The sequence below is a fragment of the Coturnix japonica genome, chromosome 22, assembly GCF_054131305.1.
Source record: "Coturnix japonica strain WE chromosome 22, WE-NBRP24, whole genome shotgun sequence".
NCBI classification, from domain to species: Eukaryota; Metazoa; Chordata; class Aves; order Galliformes; family Phasianidae; genus Coturnix; species Coturnix japonica.
Window position 1 is genome coordinate 5,047,246 of NC_140684.1, and position 15,630 is coordinate 5,062,875.

General features: G+C 41.6%; 2 protein-coding genes across 9 annotated transcripts; one reads left to right on the forward strand and one right to left on the reverse strand.

Annotated features, from left to right (window-relative positions):
• Positions 1-4: 4 nt before the first annotated feature.
• On the reverse strand, positions 5-8,290 carry SHPK (sedoheptulokinase). 7 transcript variants are annotated; one of them, XR_014936478.1, is made up of 7 exons: positions 7,250-7,411; positions 5,868-6,009; positions 3,829-4,012; positions 2,693-2,845; positions 1,591-1,728; positions 1,301-1,501; positions 5-423 (listed from the first exon to the last, which is right to left on the reverse strand). XR_014936478.1 is itself a non-coding variant. In XM_015880385.3 (7 exons), the coding sequence occupies exons 1-7, from the start codon at positions 8,180-8,182 to the stop codon at positions 29-31; spliced, it is 1,293 nt and encodes a 430-aa protein (XP_015735871.2). In that variant the 5' UTR covers positions 8,183-8,290; the 3' UTR covers positions 5-28. The 7 variants fall into 7 exon arrangements, 5 of the variants coding, with proteins under 5 accessions (XP_015735871.2, XP_085378185.1, XP_015735870.2 ...); XR_014936477.1 differs by having other exon boundaries at positions 3,829-4,027; XM_015880385.3 differs by lacking the exon at positions 7,250-7,411 and adding an exon at positions 8,156-8,290 and having other exon boundaries at positions 1,591-1,766; positions 3,829-4,027.
• Positions 7,663-15,468, forward strand: CTNS (cystinosin, lysosomal cystine transporter). 2 transcript variants are annotated; one of them, XM_015880389.2, is made up of 11 exons: positions 7,663-7,829; positions 8,178-8,287; positions 8,657-8,735; positions 9,911-9,995; positions 10,086-10,189; positions 11,120-11,251; positions 12,242-12,341; positions 12,436-12,555; positions 13,547-13,717; positions 14,093-14,210; positions 14,565-15,468. In XM_015880389.2, the coding sequence occupies exons 1-11, from the start codon at positions 7,825-7,827 to the stop codon at positions 14,693-14,695; spliced, it is 1,155 nt and encodes a 384-aa protein (XP_015735875.2). In that variant the 5' UTR covers positions 7,663-7,824; the 3' UTR covers positions 14,696-15,468. The 2 variants fall into 2 exon arrangements, with proteins under 2 accessions (XP_015735875.2, XP_015735879.2); XM_015880393.3 differs by having other exon boundaries at positions 8,178-8,251.
• Positions 15,469-15,630: the final 162 nt, after the last annotated feature.

The following is a 15,630-nucleotide window of genomic DNA, read 5'->3' on the forward strand; positions in this document are numbered from 1 at the left end:
GACATTTCAGGCCATTCCAAACAGTAATTTATTTTCTGTGGAACATCACCATGGCAGCCCCCACAGCAGCATCAACATCTTTCCCATAAACCACAGGGAATGGAAGAATCCTTTCCACTTCCTGCCTCAGCACTTCATTCCTGGCAAGAGCACTCCCACTCCCCAGAACTCTCCGCACTCCTGTCTCCATCAGGCGCTGCACTGGCAACATGGAACAGAGGTTTTCAATGACACCGCGACACAAAGCTCTGGTTACGTGGCCCAGGGAGAGCTCAGAGGCAGCGATGCTGGTCACTGAAGCCAACTGCTCAGGAGTGTGTCTCTCTCCAAATATGGTTGGGTGGACTGAGAGACTGCTGTCGTTTTGGCCCAAGGCTGCTTTGATTATCTTCGCATAGATGGCAGACTCCTGAATCCGAAATCCTGCAGATCAGAAACACCATGTTATTACTCTGAAGAGGCTGGTATATGTTACACATGGAGACTTAAAATGGATATTGAGCTATTTGCTCAGAAAAATGGTGTATACCTTCTTCCTTTGTGACAAAGGTAACTGTTTTTCCAGGATTACAAACTCAGTTCTCTCATGCAAATTTATCCACCAGAAAACCTCTTCTGACTGAAGAAATGGCTGTTTCTAGTAATACACTATCTATCTCTGCCTACACTGTGCAAAGTCCCAGAAAACAGCACGTCTTAAAGGCACTAACAGCAGCCTTCACACACAATTCAGCCACTGAAGCTGAATGCTGAGTTCACTTCAAGATCTCACTGAAAGAATGATTTCAGAGCTTATTTCTGTACTGGAGAACCCAGGAGATTAGAAAAAATAGACAACAACAATGAAAACCAGAAAACCACAACCATAAACGCCACATTTAAAGCACTTAGATGATAATATACGGGTTTAAATCTTAAAATCCAGACTGCTCTAAAATATGCATTAAAATCAACAGACAAAAGTCAAGGGACTCCTTTGGACTACAGCCATACAAAAACGTTGGCTGTTCTAGAACTTACTGACCTTTCCTTTTAAAAAACAACTTGCAAAAAACCATACTTTTCTGTTATTAAAACAAAATAAACCCCCAAATCTAGAGGCAATGTGAACACTGAGCCCAAAGATGACTGTCGAAGCACATTCACTATCTTCCAAAAGGAATTCCAAACATCTAGAAAGCATGACCCAGGCACTACATCCTTGCTCCTTACATGGCATGACAAAGCAGCCCTAAGCTTGTTCCTTTACTTTGCTGATCAACCACAATTTTAAGCCTTAATTACCCTTAAATTAACTTACCTAGCTCTGCTGTCCACTGTGCCACCATGTCCACAAATGTTGCTAGCACATTGCCCCCATTAAGCGATGCTGCCACTGCCAAGTAGTCACCATCAAAGTAAGGAAAGTAAGTGACAGCTGAGGAAGGATCTGGTGTCTCTGGAGGCTGGAAGCCCGAGGGCATTGAGATAGTCAGCTGAGCAGAGGTGCTAATATTGAGAACTAAAGCAAAAAGTCAAAAATTAAATGTTTTCAGTCCTACTCTGAAAGAGAACAATGAAAAAACTAAGTAAGATACCAAATGATCGTACCTGCATCAGTTCTTTCAGTCAGACATGAGTAAACAGAGCACTGGAAGTCTCCCAGAGCAATTCCTACTTTTGTTCCCTTGGGTATTCCATGCCATGCAGAGATTGTTCTGCCTGCAATACTGCCAGGGTCCCCCACCTCTGGAAGCAAGTGAACAGGAAAGCCAGACTTTTTCAATCTGCAATCAGAACAATATCATTGCAGGAAACAATATAATTGCTGGAATTACGGATGCTTTCATCTGTTCAGAAAGCTCAGTCCTGTGCAGTGTTCCAGTTCAATAGGTTGAGTGAAATAGAAGAGTCTGGAAGAACAAATAGCTTTTCTTTACATACAGTGTAATTACCTGAGATGATATAGCAATACCTGTGTAAAAAGTCAGACAGACAAGCAGATCCACAGTCAAGAGACAATCATAAAAATTCAGCTTTAAACTCTTCAACAGAATTCTGAGCTGTCATGCAGTTAGTGGTTCCAAACCAAATCACAAAGAGTTAAGTCCAACAAACTCCTTACCTAAATAAACGGCAAGGCACACTAATCTGCTACAGCAAAAACAGGAGGTTAGTGGAAGTTCAGCATGCCAAATCCAAGTTTCTGACACTCTTTCAAACTATTAGACGCTAATTTACCTTCATGAGAAGATCTTGGAATCCTGGCCTAACCTATGCCCTTAAATACACAGTTAAATAAATCCCGTTTCTTTCAAGACATCCGGTAGCCTAGAAAATTGAAAGCATTATCACTAATCAATCTCAACAGTTACAAGAGAGCTCAGTTGAAAAGAAGTAAACAGTATTAACAGCGTTTTATTATCACATCCTTAGATGCAGCATTCCCATCCCATCCCACCACAACAGAAAGAGAGAACAACTCTAATAAGCCTCCCAGCTATGCTGTCTTAGATATTTCGAAAAACACAATGCCAGATTTTACATAACTCAGACATATATAACTTCCAAAACCCAACAGCACAAGCCACACCGCAACTAAGAACAACTTTGAATCACTCTACTTGTAACACATTCATACTTAGGGCCCAAAATGGCATTCACTTTGCCTGACACAAGGCATAAAACCCACCGGAATGGCCTTAGCACTTACATGTCAGTATTCCAGCTTTTGTTTCTGGAATTAAAATATCCCCAGCTGGCAGCATTCTGGACAGACATGAGTGGCTTCTTCAAGTCACACAACATGGCAACCACATAATCATGGATAGTACCAGCTGCATCGTAAGACTTCAGAAAGTCTGGACTTTTAAACAAAATGTTTTAAAAAGAAAATCAGCAAAGGAAGATTTTAGACATTGGAAGCAAGGTTATGTTCAGTACTACAGGGAACTTCATAAAAAATAAAAATATATAAGGAGGTTAATGATTACTTGTACAAAAATGTCACATTCCAGAGCATTTGAGAAAAATAAGTAAATTCCTGTAGTATAGCATTTATACAAACGGTTGTGTACCAAGTAGAAAAACAGAACAGCAACAAATCAAAGACATTGGGCTAGTGAGTTGCACAGCTCTAAAGCAAAATCACATCACATTCCAGGTGTCTACTAAACATACTGACTGTAAACAACATCTAATAGGTTTGCCTCTGTTTATTTAGCCTCAACTTATGGATGAGGAAGACATCATCTCTGAGAAACGTAGCATCCTGCAGATGAAACTGAAGACCAAATCCTTCTGCTGCAATGTCGTAACTGAAAAACTGCATCCTCTGCAAAAATGCCACAACAAAGCAGAGCATCAGTAACAGCTCATAAGAACCTTGGTGTCTAAAGAAGGGAGGAACTGAAATTAATTTAGGGATTGTTTCTTTAACATCTGGCAGCAACCAGCCAAAGCACCTCTGTTACTGTTTTAGGCATGTTTGTACTTTGCGTGATCTGCACAAGCCAAAGTTAAGGCATTCAAGCTATTTTAGCAGACCTTCTTTGAGCAGTAGGCTGGACTATAATTATTCTATTTCTATGTAGTCAAAATATTTTCCTTTTATTAAAAAGACGTGCAGTATTTTTAATGAGGTCAGAGAGACCTGCATGCTCAGTTGCACAGTTTATATTAAAAACTGCCATTATAAATACTCTCTGACTACCTATTATTATGATTACGAGCCCCTGAGCTCATAGTTGTATTAACACGCTACAGGGATGCTAATTGTCACATAAATTCAAGACGAGAAACCATAAGTGAAACAGGCTGACACAGCTACCCTTCTGAGAAACAATGTACCTTTTCTTCAAATACCAGTAGATGGTGGCACACCCAAATCCTGTAGCCAAGCTGATATGTGACTGTGGCAGAGGAAGAGAAGAGAGGAAGGCAGGACTGCAGCGGCCATCTTGCCAAGTAATGAGATGACTGACTTCATCCGGCTCAAAGACAGGGCCAGTAGCACCCTCTGTCCACTTGCAACCTGAAACAACAGCATCTGAGAGATCCAGTAATTACCAGCCACGCACTCTCTGCCTGGCGTTCTTTACTTCTGGATGCTCTGAGTTGGTCAAATATAATGGAAAAAAGAGCAGAAACAGAGCCAATAGTGATTATAATCAAATTAGTTGGTAGAAAAGGATTTAACTCGGTTTTATCAGTCCAGCACTTCTTTAGTTTTCAACAGAGACCACTACACCTTTTGTTAAGCTGTCAGATGTTTCTATGCAAAGGCATCAGTTAAATTATGGCAACTTCTCGCTGCTGCACAGAGCCTTCTCAGCAATGTCTGCATTGGTTCCTGCTTCCCATCAGCACTCCTAAGGCAGATTACAGACACTTCAGAGCAGCAAACCAAGCAGAGGCTGAGCTCCAGCACTTGCCTGTAATGTTTGCACATAGTACACTCCACAGCACAGCTTCAGCCTCTGCCAGCTACTGCTCTCCCAGTTAATGCTGGGCCACAATGTAAGGATGGGACAGGCCATGTGCTGACTTCAATTGGTCCTGTAAGCAAGGCAGGGTTTCGGTTGTGTTGTTGGAGGTGTGGCAGGAGGCTTTCAAGCTGTGCTGTGCCACTTTTCCTACAGGTCACAGTAGAGACCTGGCTGCTTAACTGACTAGAAAAATATGACTGAAAAAGTGACTTAGGGCTTTGAATGTACACACACACAGTAAAAAGCAGCAATGAAAGCTGGGAAGTACTACAAGAAACACAACAAGCAAATGGATGCCTTTTCTTGCTGCCTTAATTCCCTGTTCTATCAAATCCGTTTGAAACAATTTTCAAAATGCCCAGTCCTAAATGGATTCAAAGAAATATTATTAACCATAAATCTAACCCTAAAGGATGCTATTAAAAATCTAATTTGTAGCCCAAAGTGCATGAATTCACTTAGTCTACTCAAACAAATGAGAGCAAACATCCTCTTTCACAAGATAGAAATGAAACAGAAGTAGCATGTGGCTTTAGGAAATAAAATATTAACTAATATCACATAAACATCTGTGTCTATCACAAACCCAGGAGGTTCTGTTATACAGCCCTTGGGACAGCTGGAAAGCAAGCAACAGCTCCTTCAATCCATCAGCCTCTGGATTTTTTTTCTTTGCAATCATTTTAGTATTTAAAGTAAAACTGCAACCAGTAATGAATAGCACCGTGTCTCTTTAAGCAATTAAAACTCTGACAACTTTTGATAGGCACTTTTGGAAAATTTCTTCTGCAATTTACAATAAATCTTTGCTTATCTCCTCACTACTGATTTTCAGTTTTTCTTTTATTGCGCTTCCAAGCAGCATTTCAAATTAGCACAGCAATATTCCCTGTTGAATAGCTACTGCTATACACATTCTAGCATAAAGACCAAGTATAGCTTGTTTTCCAAGGCATACACGGAACTGTTAATACTGCTTCTGCAGAATCACTGAGAAGTACTGAGGTACTGAACAAGTAGGTAAGTGTTGCTCTTTTTAATGTCATTCACCTCATAAAAAGGTAATTCATGTGGTCTAGAAGTTCTTTCAAACAGCAGCAGATAACACAGGTATCATATGATGGACAAACAATTAACAGTTCACATACAGGTACTTCCTCCTTCACATTTATAACTGCACTCACTCTGCAGGGATCTCACAAGACTAAACCCTCCAAACTGTCTGTGTAAACAACATGGTTATTTATAGTCAGTAGCTGCAATTACAGTAATTAAAACAAATTCCCCATAGAAAAAGATGAAGGTGAACATGCAGCAGTCTCCTACAGATCACTTCAGTGCTCAACATTTGTTTTCTGCAACATAATACACTACACAGGAATGCCAAAAAATTAATGTTACCTTGATCTCTTTTCCAAAATACAATCCCGTGCATTTGCCCTGAAATGCCAATGTGACTGACTCTTTGAAGCTGCTGCTGAGGGAGAGCAGCAAGGCATTCATTCAGGGCTCTTATTATCCTCCGGCTGTCCTGCTCCATTCCCTGTAATCATGAAACATTATCCTGAGCACGAAGCCATTAGGACTCACTCAGTGTATTTATTAAACAAGGCTACTCTAGTCAGAAGCAAGGAACAGAATTCATTTAGCTTAATAGCATGCATTAGAATAATATTCACTACTAAATTGAAAGAAAGGATACAAAATAAACCACAAAACCCCGAAACCAATAGTAGTGAGTTGAGAATGAGATAACTACATCTTGCACCGCAGGTCAAATAATTCTTAATTTCTTAAGACACAATACTCAAATTTACCTTTTTAAAAAGAAAAAGAAGTCATGCTTTTGAAGACTTAGATTACTTTGATAGACCAGAATGAAGATTATAAGCCAAAGTTTTTAAATATAGCCTACTTATAGATATACAGATGTGCATTCTTGGATGCATATAAGCTTATAGCTGTGTAAACATGGGTGTAGGTAGAAAGGTTGGCCTGTTCGGTGCCTCTACTTAGAAATGAGTCCTTGGAAGCACAGCACTAGCCCAGAGAACCCTGATACTTCATGTTTGTGATCCTGATTCATACTTTATTTGATTGACCAACACAATGGAACTAAAGACCTTTAACAGGTGTATGTGCTCCTGGTTATTTCCACTGGGAATTTCCAGTTAGGATTCCATCTCACACTGAAGTGCAAAATACCCTCCCACTTGGCAAATGCTTGTATTTGCTGACTCACAGCATCAAAGACAAGGCGATGGTTTACAGGAGAACAGGTTTAGATTGCTTTGTGACACCTGAGACTACAGCAAAAGCAGAAGCAGACATTCTGCAGGTCTGCAATGTCTCTGAAGTGAACACTGAGCTTGGGCTACTATCTCAGACATGTGGGAGGCTCAAGCAGAGGCAATTCATTTGCCTCTATGGTGCCACTTAAGCAGCTGCCTCCACTTTGAACAAAAAGAGGGAATAAATTCTTGTAGAATTACTATTCACACAGACTCTACTATTCTTATTGTAACCTGACCATTTCAGTACTTAACCAGAAGTTTGTGTTTCCCTTAAAATAGCTTTGCTTTGCTTACTTGTAGAGCAAGCAAACAGCACTTTAATTCTAATTCCAGATACCCAGAAACACATAGCAAGCATCTCTATCACTCCAGGCACAAAAATGATAATAAAAAAATCCAAGAAAGCCATCAGATTCCCCATAAGCCAGCAACACAACCCAGCCAATACAAGGCAGCCATCCTGGAACCACCAGCACTTCCAACCCTTACCTGCAGCCCAGCTTCCACACTGCTGGTGTAAGCCTGGGTCTCCCTGGAGCAGCTCTCTGCCACCACAAGCCCTTGTTCTGTCCTTAACACCAGGGCAACCTTCACAGAGGTTGTACCCAGGTCTATGCCCAGCACACAGGCAGAATCAGGCCCACCCTCCATGGCTGCTGGCAGACAGACAGCCTTCACTTTGCCCACCACACAGCAGCCTACACAGCTAAGGGAACGGCCTGGACTCTGCCCTCAAGACTCCGGCCGAGCACGTCTCACCCTCACAGCGCATGGGTGCTACCTCCATCTTGAATATCGCAAAACTCCCCTTTCCCCAGCCCTGCCGAGCGCCCTACGCATCATTAAAGCGCAGCTCCACCTCACAGCCCCAACTTCAAACCCTTCAACTCCCCCCGCAGCCCGGAGCCCACAGAGCTCGGACGCGCCCAAGATGGCGCCCGCGAGCTGCCACAGCGGGACACGGCGTGACGGGGCGTGAGGCGAGGAGGAGACAGGCGGCCACCTCACGTGAGGAGCTGAAAAGGGAAGAGCCGGGTTGTGTGGGACCGAGCGGAGCTGCTAGAATGAGGTAGGCGCCCTTTCCCGCGTATTAATACACCATAAAGAGTGGGATGGCTCCGCTTCACCGTGCCCCTAAGGGGAGGAGAAAGGGGACTACAAGTCCCAGTGTGCGCTGCGGGGCTGTGGTGGCTGCTGAGATTTGTAGTTCCGGGGCTGTGGTCCCTCAGGGGGCGGTGGGTGAGAAGGGGGAGGAGGGTAAAGGCTGGTGGGGATTGAGATAGAGCTGTGGGGAGATGGGGATGGACAGGGTTAGCGCCTTTTGGGGCTGTTTTAGAGCTGTGAATGGGTTGGTGCCCTCCCAGAGTTTGTGGGGTCTGAGAAAAGCCTACTCACTGGGTTTATTTTTCCCCTGCAGTTCATCCACCATGAGGATGGGACGCCTCTTCCCTCCTGTGCTGCTCCTCATACTTGTGTTGCTGAGATCTGGCGGTCAGTGCTCGGTCATCACCGCTCCAACCCAGGGAGGTGGGTGAGGGGGCTCCAAGGCATCACCCACCTCACACAACAGGGGAGACCTCACCTCCATCAGCTCCCATTGAACATCTGGGCACCTCATGCACATCAAGCAGTAATTTTAAACTAAATTTTAAGCACTATAACCACCAAGTTACTGCGATCACATCACAGTGTCTGTTTAAAGTGCCCTGTTGCTTCCTCTTGTAGTGAACTTTTACTGCAAATCAACTATTTAGATTGCTTCCTCGTGATGTGTTTGACAGTTATTTAGTTCCCCTTTTAAGTTCTTTAGTCTCCTTGAAGTATTGATTTATTTATTCACTTATTCTAACATCACCCTGCAAATAGTAATGGACCAATTTCTTTTCCCCCCCTCAGGTGGAGTCACTGTACTCTCTGTCCCCGAGGTGGTTTTGTTAGAAAATGGCAGTTCAACAAACGTCACGATATCTCTGAGGTAAAATGATGAATGGAAACTTTGTTTTGTAGGTTTTTTTTTTTTTTCTTGAAGAAACTGGGAGGAGAAAGAAGGTAGAACTTCACCACGTACATAAACTTCCCTACAGACTCGGTTAACTGTGCTTAGAGAACCTGATGCGTGTGTGACTGGCCACTTCTAGACCATGAGTTCACTAGGTATCACTTTGGACCAAAATAGAGCCACAGCATCTGAAATGGCCGTATATAGTTGGTCTCTGGCAATGTCCTTTACCATTTGTATGGAAAATTGAGCAGAAGGTATTTCATACTGTCTACCTTGTATTAGCTGATTGAAACGCCTTTCATATGTGAACATACAGCTCTTCCACTTCTTAAAGTTGAAGAGAAAGTTACATTTACTAGTAAGACCACAAAATTTCACCAAGAAACAGAACTTGCTGTTTTTAGCAAAGAAACTCAGTTACTTCAGATTAGGAACTGAAGCAGCCTCACTGTTCGATACAACACATTTTCTAGCTGTGTTTTTGCTATCTTGGGCCTTTCCCAGGAAAAGAATGTTAAATGCTTACACTTAAAGATTCCAAAGGGCAGAGATGAATGTGAAGGGAATATCCAGATAATAGTGTAGTAAGTGCAATGAAGAGGAAAACAGCAAATCATGGGTGTGATAGTGTAGAACTCTTATTTCTGCAAAGATGTATGTAGCAATTTTGTTCACAGACAGCTACAGGTGTTTGAACCTTATGATACTGCATGTACTGCTATACAGTAAGACCTCCTGGACAAATGCTTGGAAGAATTCTTGTATGAAGCTGTTCAGAACTTTTATCTTATATCACTACTGTAATTTCTACTTATTATTACCTCGATACTGTCTATCCTTTGTGCCTCTCATAGTCCCCAAAATCCTACCCCTTCAGGTAATGGCTTTGTTATGCCGTTTGTATGGAACAGAGACCAAATGTGGCCATGTAACTGTTCAGTGCCTGTCATTAGTTCAGATAAAAAAAATCAGTACAGTGCTTACTGATATGGTGTTGCTGTTATTTTAAGTACTAAGTAGGTACTGCTACATACAAGTTGTTTGCTGTGCTCATTGCAGCTCTGAGGAATTAGCAGTTGCAAAGGTTGTTTCAGGGCTGTGAGATTGAACTCAGGCACCATTCTAACTTAACTCTTCCATCTTTACAGGGCTCCACTAAATGAGACATTAATGATAACTCTTAATATCACACACTCGTCAAAACACAGCACCATTGTTGAGCTACCAGATGAAGTAAGTGATAGAACAGACTTCTGACTCTATGCAAAAGCCTGTAGCTGACATGGTGCAACTTTCCTCATTCTTTCCTCCTCTGCCTTGCAGGTTCAGCTGCCTGCAGGTCACACTAAGGCAGACTTTCAAGCAAAAGCAGATGATGTTGGACAAGTAACAGTTTATCTTTATACCAGTAATTCCAACTTGACTGGGTGAGAAACTGGTTTTTAGTTCTGCTTAATATATTGCATTGTAGAAACTGGACTTCACAGAACTCCCTCCCTGTAGCTAATTGGACATTGATAATATATAGTTGTGAAGATGTAGTGACTTTCCAGCAACTCTCAAGGTAGCCAGATAACTATGAGGAGTGGTAATAATGATATTTTAGACTTATACCAAGGTGACTGTGAGCTCTTATGCCTTCTTAGTCTGCTTTTAATAACCTATCCCCAAAATCTCAAAAATACATGTTCTGATACAGGAAACATTTGTCAATGTTTAGCAGGAAACTGTGCAGAGCTTGTTCTGGAGAGCTAATGCTGTATACCCACATAATCATCAGGAGGTGCAGGTGTTCTGCTCTCTGGTTAGGGGAGCCCTCTGTTCACAGGTTCCAGTCCTCTCTACAAGGAACACAGTCTAGCAAAAGGGAGAAAACATTCTAATTCCACATTGCCCAGATGCTACTTATCAACAGGATACTCCTGTGTTGGTTCCTCATTTTACTTCTCCTTTTAAGACTTGCAATAAAAGCAGAGGTAGCCACATTTGCAAAGTGATCAACAGGCCAGACATGATCATGGGGCTTTGCTGGCAGAGCATAAAAATTGAAACCGCTCTTGCATAATAGACCTTGTGCTTAGACTGTGGAAACCATATGCACAACATGACCTTTTTGAAGATTTCTATGTAGAACAGAAAGAGTGGAAGAGAAAGGAAAGGATAGGTTGAGTATAGGAATGGGAAGTACCTAAATATAACAGGAGCACTAAAGAAAGGGAGAAACCAGTGGAAACCAGCTCTAAATCTTTGTTTTGTCTCAGTGCCTGGACTCTACTTGCTTTTCCTCTATGAGCAGAGCAAGTCAAAAGACCATGAAGGAGCAGACAAATTAACCATTTGCTTGTACTAACCTTCAGACCAAGGATTCAATTTCAAGTGATTCATAGCATCATAGTGAAATACGCTGATGAAGTGATTGGATGGATCTATTTCCTTGCTTGGTCTATCTCCTTCTATCCTCAACTGTTTGAGAACTGGCGACGAAAAAGGTAAGATGTGTTTGCAGGTCCCTTTAACACTTCTGAAAATCAAGTTCATAGGTTCAGAGACAGTCTTTGTTCTTGGGATTAACACATGAAAAAACTGAGACAGAAGAAAAGAAGAATAAGGATTGGGCCTAAATTTATGCAGCACCAGTGAGCTTTTACATGTGTAGATCAGGAGAAACTAATTCTGAAGTTTGCCATCCAGTATTAACTCCTGATAGAGGATGGCTTCCATATTTCCTGTGATGTCATGTTGTACATATCATCTGGCCAAGTCACTTGTGCTGACATGCTTAAACTTTACTTCCCTTGTGAGCTGCTTGCAGCAATTTGTAGAGTTATCGTTAGATTAACTCCCTTTTAAACAAAAAGGCTGCAAGTAGGAAAACTATAGTGTGAAAAGTGAAGCAGTAACTTTGGCAAAGATGCACTGCTGCTTTTGTGAGTTGAGACTCTGTAAGGTGGAATGATACAAAGATATTAACCAATATTCAGAAGGTTATTTATAAGAATAAATAAACCAATACTCACCAATATGGATGCCTTCACTGGGAAATGCTGAGGCAATCTCCACCAGGAAATGATCTTCAAGAGATGCTGCCTTAGTGGTGGTCAGCCCTTAAATGAGGTCTAGAGGAGGTGGAGTCAAGCTGCTAAATTACTCTCACCTGTGCTCCCACAGCTGACCCAACACTTACCTCAGCTGATTAATCAGAGGTTCAGGCTGTGATTACCAATTTCTCATACAGACTGGCATGATTTTTATCAGGCTAGCTGAGCTCAAGAAGAGGTAAAATTAGACAGTAACAAGCTTGGCAGTGAGAGCAGTTGTAAATGCCAGTGCATTTCACCTTACTACTTAATGAACTCAGCATCATGTTGTCACAACACCTGCAGCTTTGGCTTTCAACAAAAATAATTGCCTACATTATGTATCCCTATTCTAGGGATAAGTAATCCCTTAAGTTTAATTGTATTTTTCTCCTTCTCTAGTGTTGTTGGACTAAGCTTGGACTATATAGCACTAAACCTTACTGGCTTCATAGCATACAGTGTGTTTAACGTTGGACTCTTCTGGATTCCCTTAATTAAGGTCATTATTATTTTCTTTACTGTTTTTTAGGAGTGTAGGTATCTACATAAGAGACTTATGACACTTAGCTGGTTTTGGTTTCTCTTACACTTAGGAAGAATTCTTGCACAGTTACCCCAGTGGATTGAACCCCGTGGCTATCAATGATGTTTTCTTCAGTCTCCATGCAGTAGCACTAACACTCCTCACCATAATCCAGTGCTGTATTTATGAGGTAAGACTCAACGCTGTACTGCTCGGGTAGCTCTGGCAGTGCTCCCTCTGCTGGACTCACTCTATACAGCCTACTCCAAAGCCATCTGTCTTCCCTCCCCTTCAGTGGCCTTCACAGTCCAGCAGCCTTATCATTTTCGAGCCAGTAGCCACTCCTGCAAGCTTTGCTACTTCAGCCTCATGAACATTCTAAGCTTACAAGTTAACTCTTTAAAGACCCAAAATAACTAAGGCAAATAGGCAAGTTATAAAGTTTCTACATCAGCCTCTAGCCAGCACATAGACCATAATTTTACACAGTACAAATACTCACGCATGTTTTGATTCCTCACCTTTCAAAGCATTCTCTGCACTAGGAGATCTCCTACAATTGGATAGGCAGATCAGCTTAACTTCCCTCAACTCCACCTAAAATAGCTGCAGAGACCCATTTATAATTATCACCCACTTCTCAGGTGAGACTGATCACTAACAGTTGGTCATCATAAAAGCTCTGATCTGAACAGGTGATTTGTTTTACTTAGTAACTGTTTCTGATTTGAGGTGCTTCCTCTGTTGATGCTAAACCTGAAACTCTATCAGCATGTTTATCACCATTGTTGAAAACAATATCATTTTCTAATACAGAATGGGGAGACAGCAACTCTTTTACTGCAGTGTTTAGCGGCCTCTTGCATACACAGGAACAGTTGATATCGTCAGACTAAATACAAGAGGTGTGGCACTGAATCAGAGGCATCATAAATCTTCAAAAATACTGCAGCAACATGTCTCTACTTTCTTATGAACAATAGCATTCTGCATAATGCTTTTGAATATTGCATGTAAGCTTCTGCAAACCTACAGCTGATTGCTTAGAATTCCCTTGTGGTATGAGCCTTACTGGGTTTTGAACTGTAACCTTCTGTAGTACTGAGCTTGTTTCCTATCTAACAAGTTGCTGGGAATGTACGACCAAGGGCAGTCTAAGTATATCTGCATTTCTCTTTCAGCGGGCAGGTCAGAAAGTATCCAAAACTGTTGTTGGACTACTGGCACTTGCATGGATTTTTACATTTACAACATTGTTTCTTGCTGCAGCTGAGGAGATGACATGGCTACAGTTCTTATTCTGCTTCTCTTACATTAAGTTAGCAGTCACACTGATAAAATATTTTCCACAGGTAAGCCTGACCTTTCCTGGTTTATGTTAGGGTGATAGAAACATAAGTCTAAAGCACATGTTCTTGAAAGCCAGAACTAAATGAGCAATTGTTTTTTGGCCTTCTACTGAGAAAATAATGTAAAGCTCCTACATAGTATGTATCATAAATGCTCACTATTTTGTTAGGATTGCCCAGGGCCCAGCTACTAAAAAACCCAAAGTTACCTTAGTTGTGAACTTTCTTGCCAGCTAGGAACATCTTTACCTTATTTGAAGATTGGAATAAGATTTCCTCTAACACAATACCACAGCAGAGTCCTGTGTTGTCTTAGTCTTGGTTAGGTGCTGAAACAAACAGGTAATGGGCACACTGAACTTCTTGTTACACATTCAGGCATACATGAATTTCCGCCGGAAGAGTACAGAGGGATGGAGCATTGGAAACGTATTATTAGATTTCATCGGTGGAAGCTTTAGCCTTCTGCAGATGTTTTTGCAGTCATACAACAATGGTAAGGCTGAATCTCTGCTGCTGGGGCCTCTTTCTGTGGGGTGGGAGAAACTTGCTACAGAGCAAACAAAAACCTACAGAGTTTTATCTTGGAAGACTGTGCTGTGGTAGCTGTCCTTGTACTAAGTATTAAGAATGTTTCTATTGCTGGAAGATAGAAAATAATGTAGCTATTTTGAAGAAACAACAGGAAGAGTATTTGCTTTGTACCAACTGTCTATTAGTCAGTCTTCAAGTACTGAAGTAATGTAGGTAATAAACGTGAAGTTCTCTAATTCGTATGGTGTGGTCTTGCAGTCTTGAGATGACACTAACTCATCAAGTTAATCTTAACCTCTAATCTTGTGTTTGACAGATGAGTGGAAATTAATCTTTGGAGATCCAACCAAGTTTGGCCTGGGTGTCTTCTCCATCATCTTTGATATTGTTTTTATGGTACAGCACTACTGCCTTTATAGGAGACGGGGCTATGAACCTTGTGAATAACATCTCTGAAGATTAAAAACTTTAAACTGAACTTGCCCCTTCCTGGCCAAGGGATTTGAAGATGCCTACTACCACTTATCAGAAATACTGATTCTGATCTGTTTATACTCTAATCTGCACTGGTTTGGAATACAGGCTGCCTTGACAAATACCTTTAAGGACATCAAGCTATTTAGCCTCCATTTGCAGATGGAAGACTCATGCCTGTGGAAGCTGCAAAGCCAGCTTTAGCTTGAGCTGTCCAAGCAGCACACGGATCTTCTCAACTAACAGGAAAGAAACCAAAACTGCATTTTTTCCAATTGTGCACCACTCCCAAAGTTTGGGCTTCCAAAAATCTGAGATCATATTAAAGTAACCACTGAATATCTTAAGAACCAAAGGAGGTCTGTGGATTTAAGTTCTGCTGCTGCTGACTCTTCACAGACCAAACCACAGTAGAACACCACTCAGAGTGGCTGGCAGCAGCAGTAGTGGTAACTGAAGGAGTAATGAAGTTGGTAGGGGGAAAAAGAAAACACAACTACAGATGTTACGACTTTTTCACTAGGAAGAAGAAAAAAAAGCACTGAGGATAATAAGAAACTGTATTCTTAGCTCACGTAAGCCTCTTTCAAAGGTGCTAAGACAAGTGCACTAACACAACTTTACTTGGTTCCACTGACACGTCTTGAACTCTAAGCTGTGGATGGTAATGGATTAGACTGTCAAAGGTGTTGTTTTGAAGTGGATCGTGTTAATTAACAGCCCACTAATTAAAGGTCTTAAACACATTTTTGTTCCTGTGCAACTTTCTGCAACATGTTGTGTGTTCTAGGAAGAAATTGCTACAAAAACCCAACAATGAAATCAGAACTTGCTAACCTTGATTGCACTGAAATGATGTAGTCCAAAGCCTCTCACTTGAAGGCAGAATTGATGCTTCAGCTGGAGGC